Source organism: Agelaius phoeniceus, chromosome 1, assembly GCF_051311805.1.
Source record: "Agelaius phoeniceus isolate bAgePho1 chromosome 1, bAgePho1.hap1, whole genome shotgun sequence".
NCBI classification, from domain to species: domain Eukaryota; kingdom Metazoa; phylum Chordata; class Aves; order Passeriformes; family Icteridae; genus Agelaius; species Agelaius phoeniceus.
In genome coordinates, this window is record NC_135265.1 from 143,752,140 (window position 1) to 143,779,297 (window position 27,158).

At 41.2% G+C, this 27,158-nt stretch overlaps 1 protein-coding gene across 1 annotated transcript in view; it reads left to right on the forward strand.

Moving 5' to 3' along the window:
• NSMCE2 (NSE2 SUMO ligase component of SMC5/6 complex) overlaps positions 1 to 27,158 on the forward strand; it is a 128,856-nt gene that overhangs the window by 38,589 nt on the left and 63,109 nt on the right. The window contains exon 4 of the mRNA XM_054635660.2: positions 23,886 to 24,039. Within this exon, the coding sequence (XP_054491635.2) occupies positions 23,886 to 24,039 (154 nt within the window). The remainder of the gene's footprint in view (positions 1 to 23,885; positions 24,040 to 27,158) is intronic.

Here is a 27,158-nt window from a genome sequence, read left to right on the forward strand (position 1 = left end):
AAGCTCATTTCAAATCCATATAATGTAAAACCACATAAACCATTTAATAATTAGGTAGTAGCAGATAAAATCCAACTTGAAGTTTGCAGAGCTACACCCGCTTGGACCAAAAAAGGGAGGAATCTTCGGCTAGATCCTTGTCTTGCAGCCAGTTTTCTCCCTTAATGCCCAAAAAACCCCCTTAATAACTTGTTCTAAATAACAAATCTAGTACTGATGGGAGGAGGTGAACTACAGCTCTGGGTGAGTACCTGCTAGGACTCCTTCTTGTAAACTTGATGAAATTTCAGCTGAAGTACCTGCTCTGGTCTCAACCACACCAAATGGGATAAAATGTTTTCCTGGATGGTTAAGTAAAATACAGTGTAGGTTTTTAAACTATTTTGATGGATCATAATCTGAAAATTTTAAGATCAGTGCTTGAGATTCCTGGATTGGTGAATATAAAAATGCCTTTTATATCCCCATCAGCAGTGTCATAAAATAAATATGTGATCCAACTGGGATATATACATATGGTCAACTAAGTTGTGATTGTGGGCTGCTTAGTACCGGAGATACTGGATAAGAGACAACAAAGCATGTCTTGCTTCTTAAAAAAGAAAACATTAGGTTCATAGCTTCACACATAGGTTTATGTGTGTTTTCATTACTTGAGGAAAGCTTGGCTCCACCATTTTTGTAACTCTTCTTCAAATAGTTTTTTTGCCTCTCTTAGCCTCATGTTTATGGGTATAAAAAACCCAGCTTCTTCAACTTCTGTCAGTCATGAGCCCATGGCCCATTCCCAGATTTGGGTTTCTCCAAATGCCTCTTGAACTGGGAAGTCTGATATGGGGAGCAGTATTTCAGCTATTGCCTAATCAGTGTTTCATAGAGGGGAAGAATAACTTCTGCTGGCCATGCTGCTCCACATGCAGCCAAATCCAATTTGCTAATTAGCAGTGAAAACGTTTCCTGAAATGTCACTTGGCATCTACCATAGCAGAGCTGCTACAGAGTCAGTCAGTCCCTAACATCTACTGATGCCTGGGGTTAATCCTGCCCCTAGAAAAGCTGTAGAACCCTCCTTCTTGAGCTTGGCATTACCAGTTCTGATTTTCCTCAAGGCCCTTGTTGATTAAAGCTCTACTGCTTGATATGTCAAATGCTGCCGGGTTAGTTATGCCTAGAAGATTGCTGAGAGTGCATTTGGTTTCATCATCCAGGCCTTTGGTGAGATTATTGAACATATTCAGCTCTTCTGTTCAGCACTACAATACACTGGTACAGGCTACCAGTTAAATGTCAAACTGGTGTTTGCTGTGAGCATTACCCTCTGAGCTGGTTGGCCTAGTAATTTTCAGTATACCCAACAGACCATTTGATTACATCCACCACTCTCCCCACATCTGCATTTTTGGTCAGTTCATCACAGGAAGGAATCATCACTTTCATCAAGCATTAACTGCCCTTTGTGAGTCTGTGCTGATTGTGGGTGATTACCTTTTTGTTCTCTGCATGTTTGGAGGTAGATTCCAGAAGGATGTGGTATGTAATCCTTCCAGGGGCTGGGGGTAGGCTAAGTGGCCTGTAGTTGCCTTTCTTATGTCTTTGCTAAAGCCAGGCACAGTGCTAGCCTTTCTCCAGTTTTCAGGGGTCTGCCTCAATGATCATGTTTTTTTAGAGGTAAGAGGCAGGTCCAGTGACACATCAGCTGACTCTTTCAGCACTTTCAGATTGTGTGTCTGTTCTCATAGATTTGAATACATCAGCTGTTCTAACTCATTCCTAACTTGTCCCTAAAATGTTTCTTCTCGAACCATCCTGATACATCTGGAAATCTAGGAGTAATCTTTGCCTGTGAAGATGGAGGCAAAAATGTATTCAATACCTCAGCCTTTTTCATCTGCAGAACCACTGGGTTATGTCTTTCATTCAGCAACATCCTCACATTGCCTCTGAATTTACACAACTCTGTCTTGCTACTGTTTACATCCATTACTTGTTTTCATTCTGAATGTCCTTTCATTTTCTCAGTGTTGTTCCTAAGTGCCAAAGTAGTGGTTTTGTACTCTTTTTTTATTTGCTCTATGCTGTCCTTTTGCCTTGCAGTTCATAAAGAAACTCCTTGCTTAGTCAGTGAGTCTTCTACTGAAATGGCAATCTTGTAAAATAGGATTATTATTAGTTCCTCAGTTGGCAGTAAGTTTTCTGCAAAAATGTATCAGCTAAGATAATGTCACTTTCTGCTTCAACGTCCCAGGAGCCCTGTCCTGTATAATCCAAAGGCCATTGGCCTAAAATCCTCAGTCCTATTTCTTCTCCTTATCTTCTCAGTCTTCTGGATCCTGAATACAATCAGCTTGTGGTCACTGCTCCCAAGCTATCTGTGACCACATTTGCCACTTTTCTTCCATGTTTGTGTACAGAGGTCACATAGGATATTACCTTTGTTTGTCCTCTCTAGCATTTGCATTAAAAAGTTATCACCCATCCGGTCTAGAAATACTCTGGATTGTTTACACAATGCCATGTGGCTCTAATGAGGACCAAGTCTGGTAATTGGGTTGCTTTTGGTCATTGTTTGTATACAGCATTATCCAGTTCATTGTCCCCTTGAACATGGCTTTGCTTTTGACCAGGAGTTTCCTGTCAGATAAGTCTCTGGTTTCACACTGGACCTCAGCATAGACAAGGAGATGCTTTGTAAGAAAGTGCAACTGCCATTCTTCTCCATTTTCTCCATGGGTAGCCTCCATGACACTCTTCCAGTCATGGATTCTATCCCATTTAATCTTTATGATCCTGATGACATCAGGGCACTCTGACTGTGCATAGACTTCCAGTTCTTGTTTGTAGGCCAAGCTCTGTGTGTGAGTACCCAGACACCCGAGGTTAGCCTGTGCATGCCCTCCCTCCAATATGCTACTCTCCCAAGTTCCCTTTTCTTACACAGACTTCATCCTTCGTTTCTTTACCTCTGGGCAAATGCCCCGTTGTTCAATGAATTTAGTTTAAAGTCATCCTCACTAGAACTGTAATCTCATCACAGAACTATTTTTGTCAGGTATCTTTAATATCTTCTTAATGGTCCATTTGCATTGAATGGGATATTGTAGGCAAGCAGCAGACTCATGGATAGTAGGGATGGATTCTTATGCTTCACACGAGAAGCATCATAAGCCACTAACACCAGTGCTTTCTTTGGTACTGATACTAGTCCAAAGACTTGAGATACCCCCTCAGAATTTTATCCCCAAATACTCCAGCTGCTTCTGAAACTGTTAGCTAGGCACAGCTGGAAAAGGAAGCAGAGCTGTATTCCTGTTACCTGAAGTCGTGGGATTCCAGCTTCCAAACAATGCAAGTTTTTATCTGCTTCTTGCTCCTTCAGTCATACCGTTCTGCCTGGATCCATAGAATAGAGTCATAGAATCATTAAGGTTGGAAAATACCTTTAAGAGCTTGGAGTCCAGTCATAAACCTCACACTGCTTACTCCACCCCTAACTCATATGTACCACATCTACATGTCTTCTAAATACCTCCAGGAACAGTGACTCAACCACTTCCCTGGGCAGGCTGTTCCAGTGCTTGATAACATTTTGATGAAGAAATTTTTCCTAATATCCAATCTAAACCTTCCCTGGAGCAACTTCAGGCTGTTTTGTCTTCTCCTGTCCCTTGTTACTTGGGAGAAGAGACCAACCCCCATCTGGCTACAGCCTTGTTTCAGGGAGTTGTAGAGAGCAATAAGGTCCCCTCTGAGCCTCCTTTTCTCCAAGCTAAACACCCCCAGCCCACCAGCAGCTTTGTTACCCTTCTTTGGACATGCACCAGCACTTCAGTGTTGACATTTATTTGCAAACTGACTGAGGGTACCCTTGATCCCCTCACTCGTATAAATACGAGATATTAAGATATTTAGATAACGATATTAAATGGGTCTGGCCTCAATACCAAGCCCTGGAGAACACCACTTGTGAGCAGCTGCCAACTGGATTTAACTCCATTCACCACAAACCCATGTTGTCTGGGCCTGATCCCTTGGTTGTCCTGTATGTGCCATGTGTTGGCACTCAAGGTGCTCTGCTCTGTAACCTTCTGTGGCACTGAAGTTTGGCTGACAAGCCTGTAGCTCCTCAGATCCTCTTTCTTGCTCTTCTTGTAGATGGGTGTTACATTGATTCCCTTCCAGTCAACTGAGACCTCCCCATTGAGCCAGGACTGCTGATAACTGATGGAGAGTAGCTTGGTCAGCTCTAGCTCTTCCAGCAGCTCCCCCAGTACTCTTGGGTGGATCCCATCTGGCCCCATGGACTTGTGTGTGTCCAAGTGCTGTAGCAGGTCACTGACCAATTGCCCTTGCATTATGGGGGCTTCATTGTGCTCGTTGAGCTTCATTGAGCTCTTCCAGCTCAGGGGGCTGCGTCCCCTGAGAAAAAACAGTCTGATTATTGAAGACTGAAGCAAAGATGTTATTAAGTATCTCTGCCTTTTCTTTATCCTTTGTCACCATGTCATGGTGATAGCCTCCAGCTGTCACATTACCCACAAGTCCTCTCTCTTCACAACAGCAGGTCCAGCAGGTGCCTTCCCTTGTTGGCTGCCTCACAGTTTTGTCAGGAGGTCCTCTTCCATACGCTCTGAGAACCTCCTGGACTGTTCCTTCTCTTTTTTGTAGTATTTTTAGCAGACATGTGTAATTCTTACTCCAGTGGAGCTTAAGTTTATACCTTGGAGACATGTTTTTAAAGATCCTACTGCTCTCCTGAGCAGCACCCCTGAAGTGAAGCCCACTGACTCCTCTTGGCTGCTCCTCACTGAGCAGAGCAGTGATTTGACCTAAGCATGGCCCCATGGCTGCCTATTCTGGGAGGAACACTGGACAGCTGAGCAGTCAAAGCTCTGGATGGCAGAATGCACCCTCACCACTTCCTAGGAGTTGTCAAAGTACCAGGAAGACTGCAGCGGTCACCACTGGTGACGTGTGTTGTGTTCACCACTGTTTGGGAGCAGCTTCTCTTAGTGACATCTCTGGGATTTCTTTTCCACTCCCTGCAATCCATCTGGCATATTAAGTGCATTGCTTCTGGTTTTGTGCCCTGATGGCAGTGCTCCTCGTTGGTAGTGTTCCCTAAGGAACACCGTCTCCTCTAGATGAATAGGAAGCTGATGGAGGTTGACTCTGTCCCTGGTGAGACTCCCTCCTGGCAGGGAGCTCCCTGCTGCTTACTGAGTTCCTGCCCAGTTTGTTTGCCTTGGGATCACATCACACATTGCTTCTCTTACTCTGCTGTTCAAAACATGGGCTGGAAGATGGATGTGAGTTAGCTGTGCTGGTTCAGGTCAAGAGCTAGAACTCCTAGTTTCAGGGTAGGCAAAATAGGGCAGTTTATCTAGGATTTAGTTTTATGTGCTTTTCACAACAACCATTCAGTAAAGTAAATATATGTTGTTATTTTGTTCTGTAAAGTATTTTTAGTAAATCCTCAGTGCCTCTTTTATTGAATGACTAATACATTTTGGTACATCTGAATTACATCTATACTGAGTCATTTAATTTTGTAATGGCATATTTAAATGTTTAAGTCTCTACAAAAATTAAATATTGTAAAAGACTAACATTTTGTTCTAGGAGTTTGTGCCTGTATCACCATAAGCCTCTGCTAAGGGGAAGAATTCCTTTGACCTGAAAACTAACAGGATGCTGTATTGCAGAAACATTTTGGGAAAGCATACATGAGCCAGTATGTCTTTGCACAGTCAAAATTTTGTTGTGTTTTTTTTTTTTTTTTTAAATCAGTTCTTCGTCTGCTTCCTGTGTAATGTTGCATTTAACATTTCACAATAGGTGTTGCAGTCTTAGTTTTTCCTAACTCAGTGTTCACCCAACATTTCTAAAATTTTCCCTCATCTCGGACTATATTTACTTCACATTTTGAAACTCAGGCTTTGTTTATGGGGGAGGTTTTGCCAGTAACAGAATTGAAATAGTTATGTCAGTGTTCTCTGCAGTCTTGCTTTTCTCGTAAGTGTTTGTGTTCTTTGGTTTTTGTTTTTTTTTTTTTTTTGGTAGGATTATCCTTTATTTTGTTTTTTAAAAATTCTCATAGAGGACATGTAAGCTGAAATAAAAAGAATCTGCAAGTTTTATACTGGGATAACTGTAAAATAAATGTACACATGCATTGCTTGTGTAGACCAGTTGAACAGCCTTCCTTGAATTACTTTGTCATGTGCACTACTTCTTGAAGTACTTTTTCCCTAGTCTGATGTCTTTCTCTAATCAGCTTACAATGCCCTTATATTCCTTGAATAAATGCCTGTTTTGCCAGGCTCTCCTTATTTTGAAACACCTTGCAAGCTTTCACTTGTGCATCATTATGCTGGATTTGTAATCTGTGTTTCTCCTGATGTGTGGTTGATACCATGTCTTTGCTTTTGTGCCAGCTCCATCATTTACTCTGTGAGCTCTTTAGGGCAGAGAGCTGCTCATCACCTCATGTGCTTGCTGCAGTGCATACCATATTTTTAGACTCCAAGGAGTGATCATCAATCATTGTGAAATATCAATATCCTTTTATTCAGCTATCTATGAATACTGCTTGAGGCTTCTCGTTGCCTTCTTCTGACAAGGAATCAAAGTTAAGAATGACAGAAAAATCTGGTTTTGTACTTGCACAACGGGGTTGTATGGTGAGAAAGGGTTTGAAAAAGAACACCTGCCACCACCACCAAACAAAAAACCCACCTAGTTTTCACCACTGAGAAAGAGAGCTGGGACTGTATAGGAGAAGAATGGGAGATATTTGTAGTGGTAATTCTGACATGAAAATAACTTTCTGCTCTGTAAATATTTGTATGTAAAATACAGAGAGCAGGATTTTCAAAAGTGCTTACATGATGTAAGAAACAAAATGAGAAACTGAATCCACAGCTGAATGGTTAGGCAATAATCTGGGATGTGGGAGAGTCAGGTTCAAATACTTGCTGCAATTATCTTTTAATTAGTTATACAAAGTGGAACAACTTCAAACAGGAGAGATCGAGATGTCTTACCCCTGAATACCCAATAGCCTATGGGCTAGGACAGCTAATATGGGATGAGCAGAGATTTGAAAACGGGTCACTCACCTTACTGATGACTGTTTTAACCACTGAGATATTAAATCTGATAGTATGTGGATTTCTCTCATCATTGTTTATGAGGAAGGATTTGTCTGGCTTAAGCAACTGACTAAAAGAAAGGATTTGTGGAGGAGGCACCCATTGCCATTAGAGGAGTAGAACTCCCTGTCTCTTAGACAGTCTGCTTTGATAGCTGGCTTTTGTGATTCCTGTTTTTTAGACACTGACTTTCTCCATCTGTTTTATACAAGGTCTGAATGTCTAATTTAGGGAGGGGATTTCTTTGGATAGCCAGATCTCTAAGCTTTAGACTACAGTTTGCATCTTTGCTACAACATAGTCTTTCTGTGCATTTAGTTAGCCATCTGTGACAAAGTAGGGAGTTACAATAGTGCAACAGACCAAACAGAAGGATGCAAAGAGTTTAAGCAAGGCTGACATATTAAATAGCAGACATAAGGACATTGCATATTGTTAAAATGTATTTACTGCTAAAGGAGGAAACCATGCTAATATACTAATTACATCATCTTGAGACTGATAATTATCTCTGCAGGATTTCATGAGTCCGCATCCACTTGATTTGTCCTAATTCAGAGCCTTGTCATCCTCATCTGCAATCTCTCACCCAGATGGAGCATGGAAATTGACACAAGCGTTCCTAGTATGCAAATAGAGATCTGCAGTTCCACTTCAAAGTGGCAGCTTCTGAAGTGGGAGTTTTAATTATTCCATTTTGAGTTAGTGACTCTGCAAAAGAGTGGTTTTTTTTTCCTTCTGTCAGTGAGTTGGGTGTTCTTTTTTTTTTTTTCCCAGATTTGTTACCCAGGTTTGCAGTAGGCATGTCTTACTCTGTCATACAAACAATGAAATGGTTGACCAGTTAATGATGCATGTGTTTACTGATTGCAATCCATAACTTCCTCAGGGAGTTGTTTGTCCTGTTCTTCTTGGGTTCTTTTGCATGTAGTATTTTATATAACAAGATGAGATTCCTCATTGCTCGTCACAGGAATTATGTCATGAACTTGACGAACAAGGTCACATATCAACTGCCCTGTATTTTTCAGAGGTGAGCTGTGTCTCCTGTCAAAACTAAAATCCCTTGAACAATAGAATGGGCTGCTGAGGTTGGAGAAGAAGAGAAATTATTGAAGCAATAAATGTTATAATCTCTCTATATGGCATGGCAGAAGACAAAAACTAAGGGGAATGGGATTGTCCCCCTGCACTGGTGAGGCAACATCTGAAGTACTGTTTCCAGTTCTAAGTCTTGCAATTCAGGAAGGACATTGAGGTGCTGGAGCAAGTCCAGAGAAGGACAGGGGAGCTGGTGAAGGGTCTAGAGAGTAAGTCATATGAGGAGTGGCTGAAGGAGGTGGGAGTCTTTAGCCTGGAGAAAAGGAGGCTGAGAGGAGACCTTACCACTCTCTACAACTCTCGGTAAGGAGGCTGCAGCCAGGTGGTGGTTGGGCTCTTCTCATAGGCAACCAAAGACATGGTCCACGAGGACATGGCCTCAAACTGTGCCAGGGGAGGTTCATGTTGAATATTAGGAAGAATTTCTTCATTGGATGGGTGGTTAAGCCATGGAACAGGCTGCCCAGGGAGGTGGTGGATTCACCATCCCTGGAAGTGTTCAAGAAACAACTGGATGTGGCACTTAGTGCCATGATCTAGTTTGACATGGTGATTGTCAGGAGTTGATCTTGGAGATCTTTTTCAACCTTAATGATTCTATGATGGGAATTGATAATAGTTATACTACAGGCACTGACCAAAATATAAAGTGATTGGCTGAGATAGAGCTGAAATTTCATCTGATTGGAAATAACTACTGGGTAGAATCAGATTAAGTATTTTAGTGTGACATGTGCTCATAAGGAAGATTCCTGTTGAAGTGTGAGATGCAATTACAAAGTTAATTACTTACACTGAGTTATACTGTTCCACTTTGGATGGTGTATTTTCACTTTATAATGAGGTGAACTTAAAGAGGTCACTGACAGTGAGGAAACTGTGCAGCAGAAGCACTCAGAACAAAATAATCCTAGGTACCAGTGGGTGCACTTGGGAGGGAAAGCACTGCAAGATGCCGTGAGGAGGTCAGTGTAAACGGCTGTTCTTGTGAGACTGCTGACCCCTGTGTGCAGGGGAGGCAACCTGCATCCGTGTCTGCTCCCTAAATCCTTTGCCAGTGACTCAGCAGGTGTCCAGTGAGAATGTATTATATAAAAGGAAGAATGGAGGCATCCCATAATTAGGGCTAGTAATAAGACAGGAATCAGTTTAGCATGTGATAGACAGTGAGTCAGAGAAACGAAGGAAAAGCAAGTTTGATAGGGTTATAAGGAAAGTGCAGTACTAAAAACTGTGATGAATGGTGATGAGATGAGCGTCAAAAGAATCTAAAAAGGGAAAGCAAAGTTATATGAGAAAGAGGAAGAATGAGTTCAAAACCCAAATATAAGAAGGCTGTAAATGCAGGAAGATGTAGGGAGAAGTTCAAATGGCAGGAGAGGTGTTACTAAGAGAATTGGCTAGCACAGGGCTTGTGCTAGCAGCCTGAGAGAACTTAGAGGACAAATGTGATAGCCTTGTAGAAACTGAGAAATAAGACAAAAAAATCTATATATTGAATTTAAAAATAACAGAAAGAAAATACCTGCAGGCACAGACTGATAAGTTTAGAAAAAAATTACTTTTTTATGCTTTTAAATCTTATCGTAAATGACAGTTTCTAATCAGGCAGCATAAAATTTCTGTGAGCATCAGACAGCATAAGGAGAATGTTTTTGATAGTCAAAAAAGTAGTGATTTTTTTTCCCAGTATTATGTCCAAACTTGTAGTGGTGTGGCTTCCTGTGTCAGTAAGTTCTTGGAGAGACAAATAAGATTTCTACTCTTAACACCTTTTCTTGTTAGCCAGATCAATATTAAGAAAAGTGTATTTAAATTTAAGGCTAAGCTTTTTAATTTATTTTGCTTTTGCAAACAGCACTTTAACAGTGTATCTGAAGAGTACTCCACTTAGGAATTGTTCTGGTTCATGCTCCTGCTTTTCCTATTGCCCTGCAGACTCTCAGGCAGAACTGTTTCCTTCAGCCTTAGAACTGCAGATGAGGACTCTTTTTTTCCTGTTTCTTCTCGCCCTGATGTCACATTTTGAAGACATGAGTAAATTGCTGCTGCAATCACACAGTCTCATTTACAGAAATTCTTATTTTATATATGAACTATTTAGAAATTAATTGGATTTTAATTACTTCCAACAACAAAATCAAGGGCTTGTGTGTAATGGGGGAGCCTATACATGCTAGAGAGCAGGAATATGATTTAATTTCTAGTTGTAACTTTAAACCTGGATTGATAATTTGCATGTAGCTTTTTAAAAAGGCATTGTGTATGAATTGCAAGAGAGTTGCAAGACAAATATCCCTGAATTTTTAAAAACTCTTCTTGTGTGCTTCCTATTCTAGAGTCAGCTACCAGAATTCATCCAGTCCACTTTACAGTTAGGTATTGCTATTGCTACTATAGTGCTTAATTGCAGTTTTTTACACAGCTCACAGTTTTTCAGGTTCCCTTTATTGCAGAGAATATGAAGCAAGGTGGCTTTGAACCAAGATGCAGATACTAATGTAATGACCTATAACAAAAAAAGTGTTCAGGTTTTGTCAAAGTTCTGAGGACCCAGTTTGGAGGCTCAGTACAAAAGGGATGTGCTGGAATCAGGAAGTTGGGCTGAGTCATGCAGGACACACAGCTGGCACAGAAACAATCAGTTGTGAAAGCATTTGTTGGCGTCATAACAAAGGAAAATGATCTAAACCACGATTTTGAAAAGGTTTTAAGGATATATTCCCAAATATATGTTAGGAGCTTTCCTCCAGAAGGAGGACCAGGAGAGAGAGAGTGTAAATGCATTTGTTTTGAAAATGAAACAGGTAGAGTGACAGAGACTGGCATCATCAGTTATCTGATGGCAGGAATCAGCATCTTGATACTGTGATAGATAACAGGGAAGGTGTGGATAGACTCTAAGGATTTTGGAAGGTCAGTAGGAAGGGTGCGTAGGGTGGTTATGTGAACAAGATTAATCCAGTCTGCCACACAGCACACCTTCTCTTTGCAAAAACTGGTCACTACAGAGGAACAGCAACATTATCTAGCATACTAGGAGCAAAGGCTGAGTTGAAATCCTCATTTTCTGGTCCAGTTCTTTTTCTGAAGCTAAATTACAAAGATGGACCTATAAGCAAAGAGGAGGAAAAGAACAGCAGTTGAAAACATCCTTCTCTGTCTGCCTGCAGGGAACCTGTAAAAATGAGGGAATGAGGATATCCTGCTACACCTATGTAGCAGAAAGGGTATGTTACCATTTCAGAGTGTGCTGTGCAAGGGAAATAATCACTCCATGAACTAGGAGGGCACATAGTGTTTGGCAAGACAAGGGAAGAGGTGCAAGCTGTCACCCAGAACTGGTAAATCAAGAAGGATAAGACTGGAAGTAAGGCCTGGGATTTAGTGGCTAATAACTCCATTGAGGGCTGTCCCAATAGGAAGCTGGATAAGTAAACATCACTAATATGGATGGAAGAATCTGGTATGTAGAAAGGCTCAAAGGAGAGACTTGTCTCCCCAGCATTTGCAGTAAAGTGCAAAATAAAAAGGCAATTCTGCCATCACCCACAGACTGGGACAAGTGAGGTCTTTGTATCTACTGAGTATAAGGAAGGTTGGTATTCCCAGTTTATAAGGAAATTGCACTCGTTGGGTGTTTTGCTTGTTTTGCTTAGTGCAGCCCTGTGCTATCACTGAATTCACTGCTCTGTGTTAAAGGTGGAGCTCACTCTAATGGAATTATTGCCATCCTATTCTGTATATTAATAAAGATATATTAATTTGATGGGTCCAGACTTCAAGTTTCAAACAGGATTTGTGTTTTTCAACTAATGTCAATTCGAATGAAGCATGAGTCTGTACTTAAGATATCTTACTGCTGTTTCTTGAAAGTATAGAGGTTACATTTACTCCTGATGAAAAATGACAACATGACTCACATTGCTGTTTTGGAGACTATGAAGAAGAAATGCTGTCAGGGCTGAAGAACTTTTTGAGGACAAGAATTTCATCAGATGAATGAAAAAAAAAACCCAAGAGGGGTAAAAATTGAAGAAGCTTGCCTGACTTTCACTGGAGGTACACCCAGAGAATATGGAAAACATCCCTCTGGAAAAATAACAGATTTTAACAATGGTTGCTGTATGAAGGTCTTTGAAGGATAAGTCCCACTTTGTATTTATACAGGAATAAGCTACACATCTGGCATAAATCAGTGTTTTGTTGGAGCTTCTGAAGATAAAATTGAACTATACTTGTTTTAGGATTTAGCCCTTTATTTCCATACTGTAGAAAACATAGGTTTTAGTGATCTTAGTCAAACAAGCAGAGCCATACAAGAGTAAACAGGTTGTTAATTCAAAATCACCTTAGGGCCTTCTTCTGCTCCCACTGAAATCAATGTCTAAATTCCCATCAGTTTGAGTGGGATAATAAAGAAAGAAAAATAGCTCTAATATCCATGTTAATGTATTTGCTAAATATGAGAATTAATCAGCAGCTTGGTAAACTGGTTCAGCAGCCTGATGCATTTGCTGAATCAACCTTGCCAAAACAGATGCACCATCTGCCTCACAGTTTCTAAAACACTGGTGAAACAAAGCAACATTTTTATAAGAATAAAATTGTAAGTTGGTTTTGCTGTTACATGCCTTCTTTTGTGCTCAGGCAGAACTACTTAGCACAAAACGCTATGTATCTCTAGTGCACCAAAATTAATTTTCATATAAACTCTATTTATGGCAGAACTTTTAGGTATGAGAAGAAGATAGCCTTGCTCCTTCACCATGTCTTGAACCATAATACTGTATGAATTGCAAGAGGATTGCAAAACAAATATCCCTGAATTTTTAAAAACTCTTCTTGTGTGCTTCCTATTCTAGAATCAGCTACCAGAATTCATCCAGTTCACTTTACAGTTAGGTATTGCTATTACTACTGTTGTGCTCAATTGCAGTTTTTTACACTGCTCACAGTTTTTCAGGTTTCCTTTATTGTGGAGACTATGAAGCAAGGTGGCTTTGAACCAAGATGCAGATACTAATGCCAACTGTGTAGCTTATTTCCAAAGCAAAGTTTTTGCTTTGTCATATTCATACTTCATATGTGGAATAAAACATACAGAAAAAAAGATGAAGACAGACTTCTGTTTTGTTAAAGTCATTAAGAATATTTAGTGCAACCCTTACAGCAAATGACAGGCTTTCAGAAATGCTGAAAAGATTAAGGCACTAAATATCCTTGAGCTTTCTTCAGTTTGGTACCTTGGGAAAACCACACTTTAATACTCACATTTACTGCTGGTTTTGTGAGCCATTTTTACGTTATTGGTAACGTAAGTTTTAGTACTGGTATTTCAATAAAATCCCCTTTCATTGCTTATTTTTACCCCTTTGCACTTTGAAAAGCATTGCACAAAGGGTCTTGGGGAAAAACAAAAGGGTGTTCACCATCTTCTCTCTGCCATAGTCAGTAACTGGGGTAAATACAAACAGGTGGATTTTTTCTGTTCAAATGTATGTGGAGTAGAGCATTTTGCTTGAGGTGAAACTTCTAACATATGGGAACCCCAAGAGATGCTGTTCAGACTGTAAACTTTGCACACACAGAGGCAGTTTTGTTTCTTCACCTGGTGCTCATTTACATTAATCCCACCCATATATATATGGTTCCTTTCTAAACAGGAGACAGAAAGCAACCAGGGTGGCCCAAGTCCATTAATAGCCTTACTGAAATGACTGTCAGGAGTTGAGAGGGTTGCTTGGATACACCCCAGTACCCCAGAAGCAGTGTGTGCCTCTCACTGCTTATCTTCTTTTTAAGGGTTGAACGTGTGCAGCTGTGTTTAAAGTAGGGAAAGGAAACTGTGGAAGGTACTGGCAATTTTATTTTGGGGACACCTTAGCTACAACCACTTCATTGATGTGCTGTTTTGGAACCACAGCAACCCTGCCTCACCTTCATACTGTTCCTTTAGCAGTATTTGGGATATTTGAATCCTGCTGACAGTGATTTTCTGTTGTGCTGGCCTGGTTTACTAAGGCAGTATGTGTCATAAGTGTGGGTCAGCCCTTACAAATCTGCCTCTCTTGGTATTTCACAATAGTCTGCAAAGGTGTTGCTCAACTGGAGTCCCAGCCCTGCAGCCATGATGTACAGAGGTGTTGAATCTCCTGATCAGATGTGGGCCCTTAGGCAATCCTGGCTGCACCTGAGCTGTGTTCATACTGCAGCTCCTGCTGCTGAATGATGATAAACTTTTTGACTGTCCTTGCAGATGTTTTCAAGTGCCGTATTTTATTTGTGCATCAACAAATGATCTGATATTTGCTAAGGGTTTGTATCTAGCCATTGAAGAATAACAAATGACTGTTTAGGTTGAGCTGAAATTTTGCAGCCTGATTCAGTTACAGTGGTGACTCACTTGGAGTTGGTTCTCACATGATTCACAAAGTGTATGGGTGACTCAACCCACAAATTTACTTAGCTCCCATGTTATTTTCCCTCTCAGTGAAAAAAAAATTGGTTATAATAAATAATCACAGCAAACTTTGACTTACCCTGAGGTAAAATAAATATGAGTGTTGAAAGGCTGCATATTTGTAATAATAAAGTATTTAGTGAGGTAAGGATGAAATAATGGGATGTAGGAATTGTTAGACAAGAAAGAAAGGTGATATGCATTTCTTTTGCTTTTGTTGCATAGCTGAGATAAATAAAGGAAGAATAGCTACTTTCTCTATGATATGAGATGCTCAGAGAGGCTGTTTTGACATTCTTACTATTATTTTCAGCCAATTCTTGGCATTTTTCTCTGAAATAAGCAGATTTAGATATGTCCATGTCTGGTTCAGACATTTTGAAGTTATGTCAGTTCAGAAAACGTGAAGTTTCCTGGTTCTGAACTGGCTCTGTGTAGGATGTGGTAGGCTGGCACACCTGTTCCTGAAGTTGGCTGTGACCTTAAGTTTGCTGTCTGAAAAATTGATTGGGTTCCTTCACAAAATCAAATTCACAAAGGTAAGAAATTAGGTCCCAGCAGGAACTATAAGAAGTTTTTCCTCAAAAGATGCAGCTGCTGTCAGTGTTTGATAACCAAACGCAGAGGCACATGGCTGTTGTGTAAATACAGTATAAATTAATTTGAGTTTGGAGTTAGGTGGAAACATCACCATATCCTTTTTTGTGCTGTCCTGTTGTTGTGCGATTTTATACTTTGTAGTACTTTGAAGTAGTTTTGTTTTGTATCCCCATATTTTTCCCAAATGGTTTATCCCAAACTGTACCCCCCTCCCTTTACCTGTGTTATCCCTCTCCCAGGATGAGATCATCCCCAAACCCCCACCCAGGCTCTCTGTCAATCACTCAGATCCCATCCCCTCCATCCAGAAGTTTCGGTCCCGGTCATCGAGTGATGAGCCAGAGGCCAGGGGTCAGCCCCCCAAGCCTTGCCCCGTACGCTGTCCTATGTGTCTGTCCCCCAGCATCCATCCCTTAGGGTCACTCATTGGTTGGTAAAATGTTCTCTACTTTTGGTTTCCACCTCCCTTTAAATGTGACCTTGGCACATCTCCCGGGGCTCTTTGCAGGAGGCCCCCTGAGGTGCAGGAGCTCCTTTGGGACTCCTAATAAAACCTTGGATTAACCCCTGCTAAGAGTCGGCCCTTTCTCTTCTACCGATGTCTCTGGTGTCTCTTGTGCTGCACAGGTGCCCAGCCCAGGTGCCCTCAGCACCTTTGGGGCACAGAGAGTGTCTGCCCCCAGCCCAGGTGCCCTCAGTACCCTCGGGGCACAGAGAGTGTCTCCCTGCTGTCAGCCCAGGTGCCCTCAGCACCCTCGGGGCACACACAGAGAGTGTCTCCCTGCCAGCCCAGGTGCCCTCAGCACCCTCGGGGCACACACAGAGAGTGTCTCCCTGCCAGCCCAGGTGCCCTCAGCACCCTCGGGGCACACACAGAGAGTGTCTCCCCTCCAGCCCAGGTGCCCTCAGCACCCTCGGGGCACACACAGAGAGTGTCTCCCCCCCAGCCCAGGTGCCCTCAGCACCCTCGGGGCACACACAGAGAGTGTCTCCCTGCCAGCCCAGGTGCCCTCAGTACCCTCGGGGCACACACAGAGAGTGTCTCCCCTCCAGCCCAGGTGCCCTCAGCACCCTCGGGGCACACACAGAGAGTGTCTCCCCCCAGCCCAGGTGCCCTCAGCACCCTCGGGGCACACACAGAGAGTGTCTCCCTGCTGTCAGCCCAGGTGCCCTCAGTACCCTCGGGGCACACACAGACAGTGTCTCCCTGCTGTGGCCATGTCGGGGCTGCCCCCCGGTCTCTGCCGACTCGGGACTGGCCCAGGGCTCCTGAGAGGCTCCCAGAGGGACCGAGACACTGTCCCAAAAGAATATAAATATCTAAATAACTGCATACCTCTGAGCTTTATAGCACTGAGTGACTAATCACCCTCCCTTTCATAAATGAAACAACAAAGAATCTGGAAAATGAAGAAATTTTGCCCTGTCAGCTGACTTTTAAAAGTCGCTTAAAAGTTCATTAGCAAGCAGGAATGTTTCTATACCTCACAAAACTCAAATGTCAGTAATATCCATGAATTAAACTTCAAAAGTCCATATTTTGCAGAATTAAATTACAGGGAACAAAAAATGCATGGTTTGAAAGACTGGTGAGAATTCTGAATTCTATGAAAAGACAGTTCTTTTGTAGATTGTGTCACAGATTTGAGGAAACTGCAACATAGTTCATGTATGGCAAGAAATTTCTGAGAGATAAAATGGATGGTACTGGCAAGCCTCCAAATACCAGGGACATAAAAGATAGCCCTGAGAAAGAGTACCTTGGAACAGTGGCAGGATAAAAATATGCAGCTAAAGGACTTCTGTGCTAGAGAGAGAAGAACAAAAAGGCTAAAAAATAACCATGGTGTGTCACATGCTGAACCACTGCAATGCAAAGACCAGTGGAGCATTTCTGTGACAGGCAGAATGCTGTTCTTTTATCACAAGGTTTGCCAAGCAGCCACAAGCTGTTTCAGGTCTCTTTATAGAGAGTAAACCAAATGCACATGTTAATTTGAACTTTCCCTCAGCTGAAGGAGAAGGTAAAAGGATGGCTTTGTGCTCAAAGCACAGAACTGGGATTTATTTATTCTGGGTTCTGCCGCAGTCTCCTTGTGCAACCTTAGGCCAAGTTATTAATCTCCAAATGCCACAGCCACTCCATTTGTAAAATACATGGTACATGTCACAATGGGTGTTTGAGGCTAAATTCTTTAATGTTTGTGAAGTGTTTTGGGACTGGGCAGGACAATTATTAAATGCTGCAGTGCAGCATGCAGGGTTATGCTAATTAGTCCTTTTTAGACACTGATCCCTTGCTCTATGGAGACTAATACCGCAAACTGGTCCAGTTTTAGTCTATGCTACCTTTGACCTTACTCATTCTGAGATTTGTCTGGAACAGAATAATTTATTTTTGACTTGGTGGTTATGGTAATTGATGAAATAAAAATACCCCAGACTGTCCCTTGGAATACCCTGCATTTACTCTTCCCTTAGGCTCTCCAAGCTGGCCTTTCAAAAAGCCTGATTTTTGAAGGCATAGTTTTAACAGTTTAGGCATAGAATAGACACACTCCCAGTGGAAGAATCCATGAGAGGAAGGTGTATCCTTACAGACAGATATTGGCAGAAGACATGTCATGAAGTGGCTCATTCCATAAGCACTGCCTGTCAAACACAGAAACCCTTTTGCATGTATGGCTCTGACCAGGTGGTGTGCTGTGAGGCCATGAGTAAATGGATCTTTTGATAGTTTAACTACAGCTGTTTTTCTAAACAATTATGTGTTTAGTGTTTGCAAATGTGTTTTCTTATCAGGACTGCTGTTAGATCATGTATGTATATGTATGTTATATATAACATACCTGTTTTCCTTGTTACTGACCCTGTGTAAAAACCCGTGTGGTTCTTTGCTGCTATGGCACAGCAGATGCTTTTGCTTTTTTGTTGCTGTAAACAAGATGTTGTGACTGATACTTCTTTCCACCATATGTCCTGAACACTCCCAGTTCATCGTTACATGTAATTTCCAGGATGCTTTGTAGGGTGTGTATGCCTCCACCCCATTTCAAAATCAATGTAGCTCTCAATGGATTGACTAATGGCTGCAAGGTGTTACTTAGCATGCTGGTTTTGGCTGACAGTGCTGCTAAACAGTTGTTTGCTTAACGTGTCTTTCATGGTTCTCATGTGAAGTAACTTATTCTGAGGAATTGAACATGTCAGTGACTTCAGATCTGCTGGTAAGCATTTATTTGACATGCTGCTGAGACCAAGAAGGACCATGACCCCAGCTTGGTGCCCTGAACACTGATAATTTTGCCTTGTCCCTTTAGCCATACCCTATGTGTATTACCCTCAGACATTTTGTTATGCTGATCTCATCATTCTTATATCCATCAAGAATCTGTAGAGTAGGAGTGGGTGGGTGGCAAGAGCTAAAGAAAACTGTAATGAACCTGTAAAGGTGTTGTGCTGATGTAGTGCATAAGATGTTGTAATTCTGCCCCAGTGTGAGGATCTAGGACTGATGGGACATTTTCTTTCATTTGTTTTCATTTATGTTGTTGTGTAGACCATTCTCAACCCTCTTCTAACCCTCTCTTAGGCATAGGATATGCAGCACCAAAGAGAAATTGCTTGTGCAGAGCAAAATGTTTGCATGTTATTATAGTGGGTGGACATGCCTTATTATTCACCTGTGATGTGTTGACTATCCAGAAGGTCTACCTGGCATTTCAGTAATAGCATGTGTGTGGTACAGTACTGAGTGTGGTCAGGAATGGTGTCTCTACTAATCATTTTAATGAAAGCAATCATGTGGAAGTGAACAGAAACTGAATTTAAATTGTAAACATGAAAGAAGTTAAACTACAAGAAAGTGCATTCTTTGAACATCTCTCACATCTGACTCTAGGTTTCTGTATGAGGTGGTTGTCTGAGCCTTTGTCATATGTGCTGCATTTCTGGGCTGTCCTCACAATCTAGTAATGTGTTGCTATTGGGAATTTAGCTGGTGTGAATGACTTTTTTTTTCCTCTCGATAGCTGGTGGAATTGTTCATGTTGCCCTTAGCAAATAGCAGGCTATTCTTACTTGAATAGACCTATGGCAGCAAGCTGTGTGATTAGTTAGGTGCTGAGGGAGAGTTTTATATAAGCATTCTCTTGAGGTTGGTGAGATGTCTTCATGCAAATTTTTGTAGCTCCACAGTGGCACAGACAAAGTTTGTGTGCATACAGTCATAAGTGTATCCTGAGCTAGAAGAGAGACACAAAGGCCATCGAGTCCAGCTCCTGGCCCTGCCAAGGACACCCCAAGAATCCCACCATGTGTCTGAGGGCATTGTTCGAATGTTTCTTGAACTCTGTCAGGCTCGGCGCTGTGACCGCTTCCCTGGGAGCCTGTTCTGGTGCCTGGCCAGCCTCTGGGTGAAGAACCTTTTCCTAATATCCAACCTAAATACCCCTGACACAGCTTTATGCTGTTCCTTTGGGTCCTGTTGCTGGCCACCAAAAAGCAGAGGTCTGTACTTGCCCCTCCACTTCCCCTCGTGGGGAGGCTGCACACTGCAGTGAGGTTCTCCCCTTAGTGTCCTCTTCTCTGGGCTGACCTCATCCATTTCTCATACAGCTCCTCCTCTAAGCTGTTTACCATCTTCATGGCCCCCCTTTGGGTGCTTGCTAACAGATTTGTATCTTTCTTACAGATTGTGGTGCCCAAAACTGCACACAGCACTTGAGGTGAGGTAGCACCAGCACAGAGTGATGTAATGCACCCTCTCAAACATATGTTCTTTTTGGTAGCATAATGCTGTAAGTTACAGTTCCTGGCTTTATTTCTGCTCATATGTGTAAAGTCTTTTAATTCTGGAAGTTGGAGATGAGAACCACTGTTTGAACTAACATTGACTGTGCCCTTCTTTTCACCTCTCAGTCTGAGGGTATGATTGAAGATGTTATGTTGATGCATATCTGCACTCAAATCTTCCATGAGTCAAGATAAAGAGATCCTGATGTAACTCTATCAATGTGTAATCTGGTCCCTGTGGAGAGGAAAAGATTATTGACATTGTCGTTACTGCTGATGGATGCCTGTGATGAATGTCCCCATAATTTATTTTACTCTGGGTGTCAGTCTCAGCAACTTAGAAGCACTTCAGGGTTACTTTTAGTATACTCAGCTGGATCTTCTATATGTCTACAGTGCCCTCATTTGTCATGAGGGCAGATCTGAATGGTGGGTTGTTATTTGGACAATTCTTGTGTGTGTCTACATGTTACTTTTATGTTAAAGAGAGAATGTCGGTGAAATCAGCGTGATGTTGCAGAAAGGAATATGTTTGCACTACATGAGTCCAGATCAAAGCATTCTTTTATAATGTCTTGCATTTTAAATGAATTTTGATTTAGTAAGTGCCTTTTTGTTCTTGCATACACTTGATAGCCAAGTTTCTTCTCCAGCTGAGTACTGAACAATGCTGGTTGGGGTTGTGATAGGTCTTCTTTTGCAGCAGTGTGCTGTGATGCTGGCACAGGCAAACCACTTGAGTGTGAGTAATTGTCCTCACTGCACTGGGCACAGGATGCTGTTTTCCTTTGCTCCTTTGGTCAGGTTTCACAGGATAAGGACTCTACATTCCTGCCTGGCTCCTGCAGCAGTCTAAGCATCTCTGATGACATGCTGTTGGTCTTCCATAGTCACTGTATTCCTTTGTGTCATGGTTTGATGCTGGCACAATGCCAGTGCCCCCATGAAGATATCTTCTCCCTGGTGTCTGCTGTGAGATGTGACCAGGAATAAGCAAAGCAGGCCCCCACTTAGAAATAAAGAAAAAAAAACTTTATTAACTAAACTACAACTCTTAAGTAAAAAGAAATACACAGGGAAAATAAAAACCTTCCAAAAACATTTCCTCCTCCCCCCACCAAATTCCAATACATCCATCCCCCAAATTTCAACTCTCAGTCCATCACCACCCTTTAGATAATCAATTCTCAATTCATCAAGAGGAGAGGAGTCCTTCTTGTGCCATAGGTTTCCCCCGGAAACGCCGTTGAAACCTCATGTGTTTCCTGTCACACATGGCACCGCCTGGAGAACATCTGCCATCGTGACCTCTTCCATGTCCAGTGCTCTCACCACTGCACATGGACCAGAGCTGCTTCTAAGGTTGTCTTTTTAAGGATGCTCTGTCCCAATCCAAAAAGGGCACAGTCTCTCCTTTGGGACACCTGTCCCCCCCAAATTTCACATCCTGGGGCCGAGGGGCACCAACACTGAACCCTCTTGGCTCTGAGCCATTGACTCCCCCTGGATGCAGTCTCTGTGTCACAGGAAACATGGTTCTGTCCATGGCTATAACAAGAAGAGTCCAGTTAAAACCACTTCATCATCTCTTCCCACCTAAGATTCTTCTCTACTCTTCCAACATCTTTCACTTGCCCAGAACTTCACACTTGCACGTTTCCTTCTTCCATTTCATCTCTATCTCTCTTCTAGGAAAGGTTAATGTTCTGCAAAGTTTTCATTGACCAAAAAAGGGTTAAAAGCTCCCACAAGTGGCCGGACACCTTCTTGCTGCATTCCCACCCTCCCCCCCTTCTTCTCCTTCTCAGCCGTGCTGCCGGCACATGTTATCAAGTTCCAAGGTAGCAGTCACTGGCACAGGCTGTACTCTCTCTCTCTCTCTCCTGGGGGGGCTGCCCAATACCTCCTGGTGCTTCTCCCACCCTTCCATGCTGGGGCCTCTTCACCTGCCATCTCTGTCCAAAGCCCCGGCCTACCTCACCCGGCCACATGGCTCCCGTCCCCCACCCAGCAGCAGCAGCTGGACGGGGGAGAGATCCGAAACCCAAGAGAGCTTCCCCCGGGAGTGCTCTGCTTTTTAACCCCTGTGTTCTCAGAGGTGTATCCATTGTCCCCAGTGGCCACACCACGTGCCAATATTAAAATCTGGACACCTATTGGTGACCACAGCATATCCCAGAAAACCTACTTCCTGTCAAACCACGACATTCCACCCTTCGCCTCTGAGAACACACATTCTAAAATTATTATCAAAATTACATGAAATACACTTCCACAAAACAATAAAACCTCACTGTATTCCTTTGGTACCAAAGTGTTACCGAGTCTTTCCCTTTTACAGCTGGATGTTGTGGTAGGTGATCTTTTATCTCCAGGTGCCTTTGAAAACTTCATGCTATCACCTGGCAGTGCATGTTTTTTTCTTATTTTTCTTCTTGCCACAACTTGTGTCTGCTGAAAGTAAATGTGCCAAACTGTGTTTGCTCTTGGAAGAAGTAATAGTTGTATGGATTACTTTGCTTTGCTTAAGCAATAGTAAAGTTTGGCTCTTTTTCATTTTATGTATCTGCTAAGTCCATTTTTATGTGAACATTTATTTATTTGACTCCTGAAACAAAATATATTCTGTAGGATTTCCAAGGTCTCTGTAAACTTTTAAACCTGTAAATGATTTGATGAAGTGGGACTGTTTTCTCAGTAGGTTCCTTTTTTCCTGTCTTTCACAATGAATAGTGTCACGGTCTGGTGAAGGGCAGAATTTAGTATGTGTGGTAGGGGAAGAGTGGCTCAGCAGAAATCATGCTTACCTCCTTTTTTTTTTTTTCAGATTGTCATATTTTGACATGATTTTGGGATAGAAGTAGCTTTTTTCTGATTCAGAAAATGCTTAGCATTAAGGATTTGACAGATGTCCACCTTCTTTCTGACTTGGTGCTATTGCTGATTCTCACTGCACAGCACAGTCCCTAACACAGTCCCTGAGCTAGTTCTTATGAAGAACTGTCAAAGTTATACTTCACTAGAATTTAATGTTGCCTTGAGAAACAGAGAATTCCAATTATTGATTCTAGGGGGTTCCCAAAGTGATTTTTGCATTCTTAGATTATCTTAATATTGCCTATGTGATGACTTCCCTTTTCTGGGTATTTACTCTTCAGATCATTCCAGATGTATTTGCTGTAAGTAAGTACTTTTCAAGAAACTGTGTTTTTGCCTGCTTGTGTGGCTTAATGCTTCTTGTTCACACAGCACAAATAAATTGAGGTGGTTTCCTTTCACATTATCTGTACTGTTCTTGCTGGTGTTATCACAGTAATCTTGCATGTAGATTATGGGCTTCTGTAAACCTGATTCCGAAGTGATGAGAGTGGAGGTTTTTGCAGAACTCTTAAAAGTTATTTCAGATTTCTGTTATCTTCTTGCTTTCTGGACAGAGATGTAGACTTTGGTTTCATTCTCATCAAGTGTTACGCTGGTTCCTGTTAACATGTTTACCTTCGCCACTCACAGAGGTAAATTTGACTGCAAGGTTCAGTTTTCCCTTTTGCTACTGTGAGAAATACCCAGAAATGAGTTAAATGACACTGACAATCTAATATCTACATTTCATACTTACTTTTGCTGAAATGAGTTACTTGGAGGTTATGGCTTCAGAGCAGGAAGCGTAACTGTAGTCAAAAGAAACTGAGATTATGCTAATGAAGTTTTGCTTGATGTCTTCTGCTTTGTATTAAAATGTATCATAATGAATACATTCTATTTCTTCTTCCCTACAGGTAAAACAAGAAAAACCAGAAAATTTACCAGATTTAGAAAACTTGGCACAAGAAAAATTCCTTGAAATGGAGAGCATGAACAGTGACTCAGATTTACAAAGGAATGAAAAATATATGTATTTTAAGGATCAACTTAAGGAGATGAAAAAACAATGTAAGTCTGATTTTTAAAAAAATGATTCTTTGAATGCTAAGTAGTAAAATCTGAGTAACTGCCCTGAAATCCAGAACTGTCACTTATGGCTCAAACTGATGGTGAGTATTCTTAAAAACTTTAAAACTTACTTAAATTGAGATCTGTGTGGAAAAAAACCAACCAGTGTAGTTACCTTGATAGTTTTATTTAGACTCCTACAGCTCCTGCTGTGTTTGAACACAAATATCATGAAAACAATTTTTTTTTTGTAAGGTGGGCTTTTTCATTTGAAGACCTTTTGCATTTATTTTCTTAACTGATAGGATCTCCTAAAAGGATTAGGTAAGCTGTTTTCATTTGTCACTTAAACAAATTGCTCCTGTTTCACAACACAGGATGTGTTGCAACACTAAGAAGACCTTTGCTTTAATGGTAGAACTGTATTGTTGGAAAATGCCTACTGTACGTGTTCTCAGGTTTACAGCTTCTGTGCACGCACTGTCCAACACTGCAGATTACTAAAATCCATTTTTTCCAAATACATGGAATTTTTCAAGTGTTAGAATTTTAAGCTATTTGTGCTTAAATTACCAAAAAAGTTGAAGAGTAAACAGTTTGGTTATTTATGCAACACAACAAAATTGTCTACTTTTATTGCCCCACACATATAGCAGTCATTAAAATATTACTCTGATTACTGGTGCTGGGAAAGTTCATGGGCTCTGACACTGTTTGTGTTGCTCTTCCCTAATCATGATTATGTTCTGAAATCATATTATTCTGCTTGCTGTCCCTTGACCCCTTGACCCCTGTACCTATTCCCTCCCATCTTACAATTTGATTTCAACATAAACTGGTATCTCAGGAACTTCAGGAGTCATAGATTAATGATTTATACCATTGGAAAATGATATTCTGGGTGCTCTCCTGTAGCTCTCCTTGAATTCTGTGTTTTTTGAAGCCCTATCCAAAATCCAAAGAAACCAGTGGAAAGAATTTTCCCACTGGTCTTTGGATTGCTTCCCTATAGAGATTTATAGGATGTGCTTGAGAAGGTGAATTTCAGATCTGGTATCTTAAGACTCCCTAGGATTAGAGCTTGAAGGCTTAATATATTTGTTTTCCATCTTTATGCATTTTAGCACTGATCTCTGAGTTTAATAAAGCTCTTGGCACTACTCTAAGAATGAAAGCACCAAGTTGCAGACCACAAAACAGTGTAATTTTCACTCCCTACATAACCATAAAATTACTACTGCCCCACCATTATGTTGTAATTTCTAATTTCCAGGTGTTTGTAACTGAGAAGATAAAAATCTTGATAACTGACTTTGGATTTACTTTCTGCCTTGTAATTGCCTGAGGAAGGGGTGTATGCTCTAGTGATACATCCAGTTCAAGCTGTGGGATTAAATTCTAACTGGCCGACCTGTTGAAAAAATCCCAAATTAAATAAACACAATAGAAAATATTCTTAAAAAAATATGAGGACATTATTCTGCTACCGCTGCCTGAAATCCAGATTTATCTTATTAAATGCTTCACTTGCAATACCAGCTGAGCTGAAGATTAATAAAATCTGTAAAAGATAATACTAGTTTCCATAAGCTGGTGATTTTCCTTAAAACATCCTATATGTACATGTGGTTTTGGTGGGGTCATTTTGTAAGAAGAAATTATGGTCATCCTGTTAAATTTTCAGCATTCATGCTTAAGCCAAGTTATCTGTGTATTCTTTACCTTCTCCTGTATGAGTTGTGATTTCAAAAGCACGAGTCCTGCAATTCTGGCCTCATCTCAACAGCACATTATAATGTGTCTGCAGATTTTGGGACACACTTGAAAACTGCTGGATGTGAGTTACATGTATGAATAACTTCATCAACAACTACAGGTTAATATTTTGTTTTCAACTATTAGCCTTGCCAGGTGCAACTTAGTTCATGATTCCTGGCTTTTTTTGAGAACACATACACCATTGAGGTTCAGTTTTTAGCTTTTTTCTGGAATTTGGTTTTATTGCTCAGTTAGATAAAACATAAAAACTCCTGCCATGTTTTCTCAGAGGGGCTTTCCTATTTTGGTTTTTATTTTTGTTTGTTTGTTTGGTTGGTTGTTTTTGTTCCAATTTTTTCTATCTATCTCAAAGGAGCAGACAGGGTAGATACTAAAATGATTTGCTTTCTAGGATGAGTTACCATTAATGATTATGTATCTTTTATGCAAAGCTTGACATCTGTATTCTAGAACAGCTGAACAAGGAAATATTATATTCTCACATTGTTTTGCTATTTAAAAATTAACTGAAATTTGAACTTTCTCAACACAGTTTTTAGGTATGGTGTGAAGCAGTTAAATACAGCTTATATTAACAGAAAATTAAGGTAATATATTTTCTCTATATTTTTCTCTGCCACCATGATGAAAGGAAGGTGCATGGTTGTTCCCTGTCCCCTGACAGGTGACAGGCAGTGCCATAGGTAGCTCCAATACTGAGGGAGGAGAATGGTGCTGTGTCACCTTCAACTTGTCTTCCCTTGGCAGTTCTGTGGGAAGGAGACCTTCTTACCTTTGAATTTCAGCAGCAGCCAAGGTGCAGAAATGAAATTGGGCAAGTACATCTCTGTGGCAGTAAGGATGAGATCATGCCTCAGAGTAGTTTCTGTTCTGCTCGTCGTTCAGACAGTTTTCAGACATTTTCTCTCAATCTGTGAGCCTTTATTATGCAGCTACTTTAGCTGGGTTTATGAAGTGGTGAAAAATCTTCACCTCTGATATGTGTCAAAACACTGTCAGACAGGTTTTATGTGAACAGCAAGTGATTTTTCTGAAGTCTGTTTTCAGAACAATCTTAGTTTCCTAAATTCCCACTTCTTATTTTTAATGGAAAACAGTTTCTTTTTTCTACTCAAACCTTCTTAGACTGTAAGCAGTAGGAAAGAGTGTTGGTTGATTTTTCCTTTTTTTAACCATTACTTGTACCCCCAAATGGCTACATTAGTTTTTCCAAATAACTGAGCACTTGGAGGAGTTTTCACTAAATTTGGTAATACCAAAAAGTTCAAAATGACTGCATGGGTGGTAAGGAAAGTTTTTTGTGACCTTAACACTACATGACTGGTGCTGTCCTTAGACAT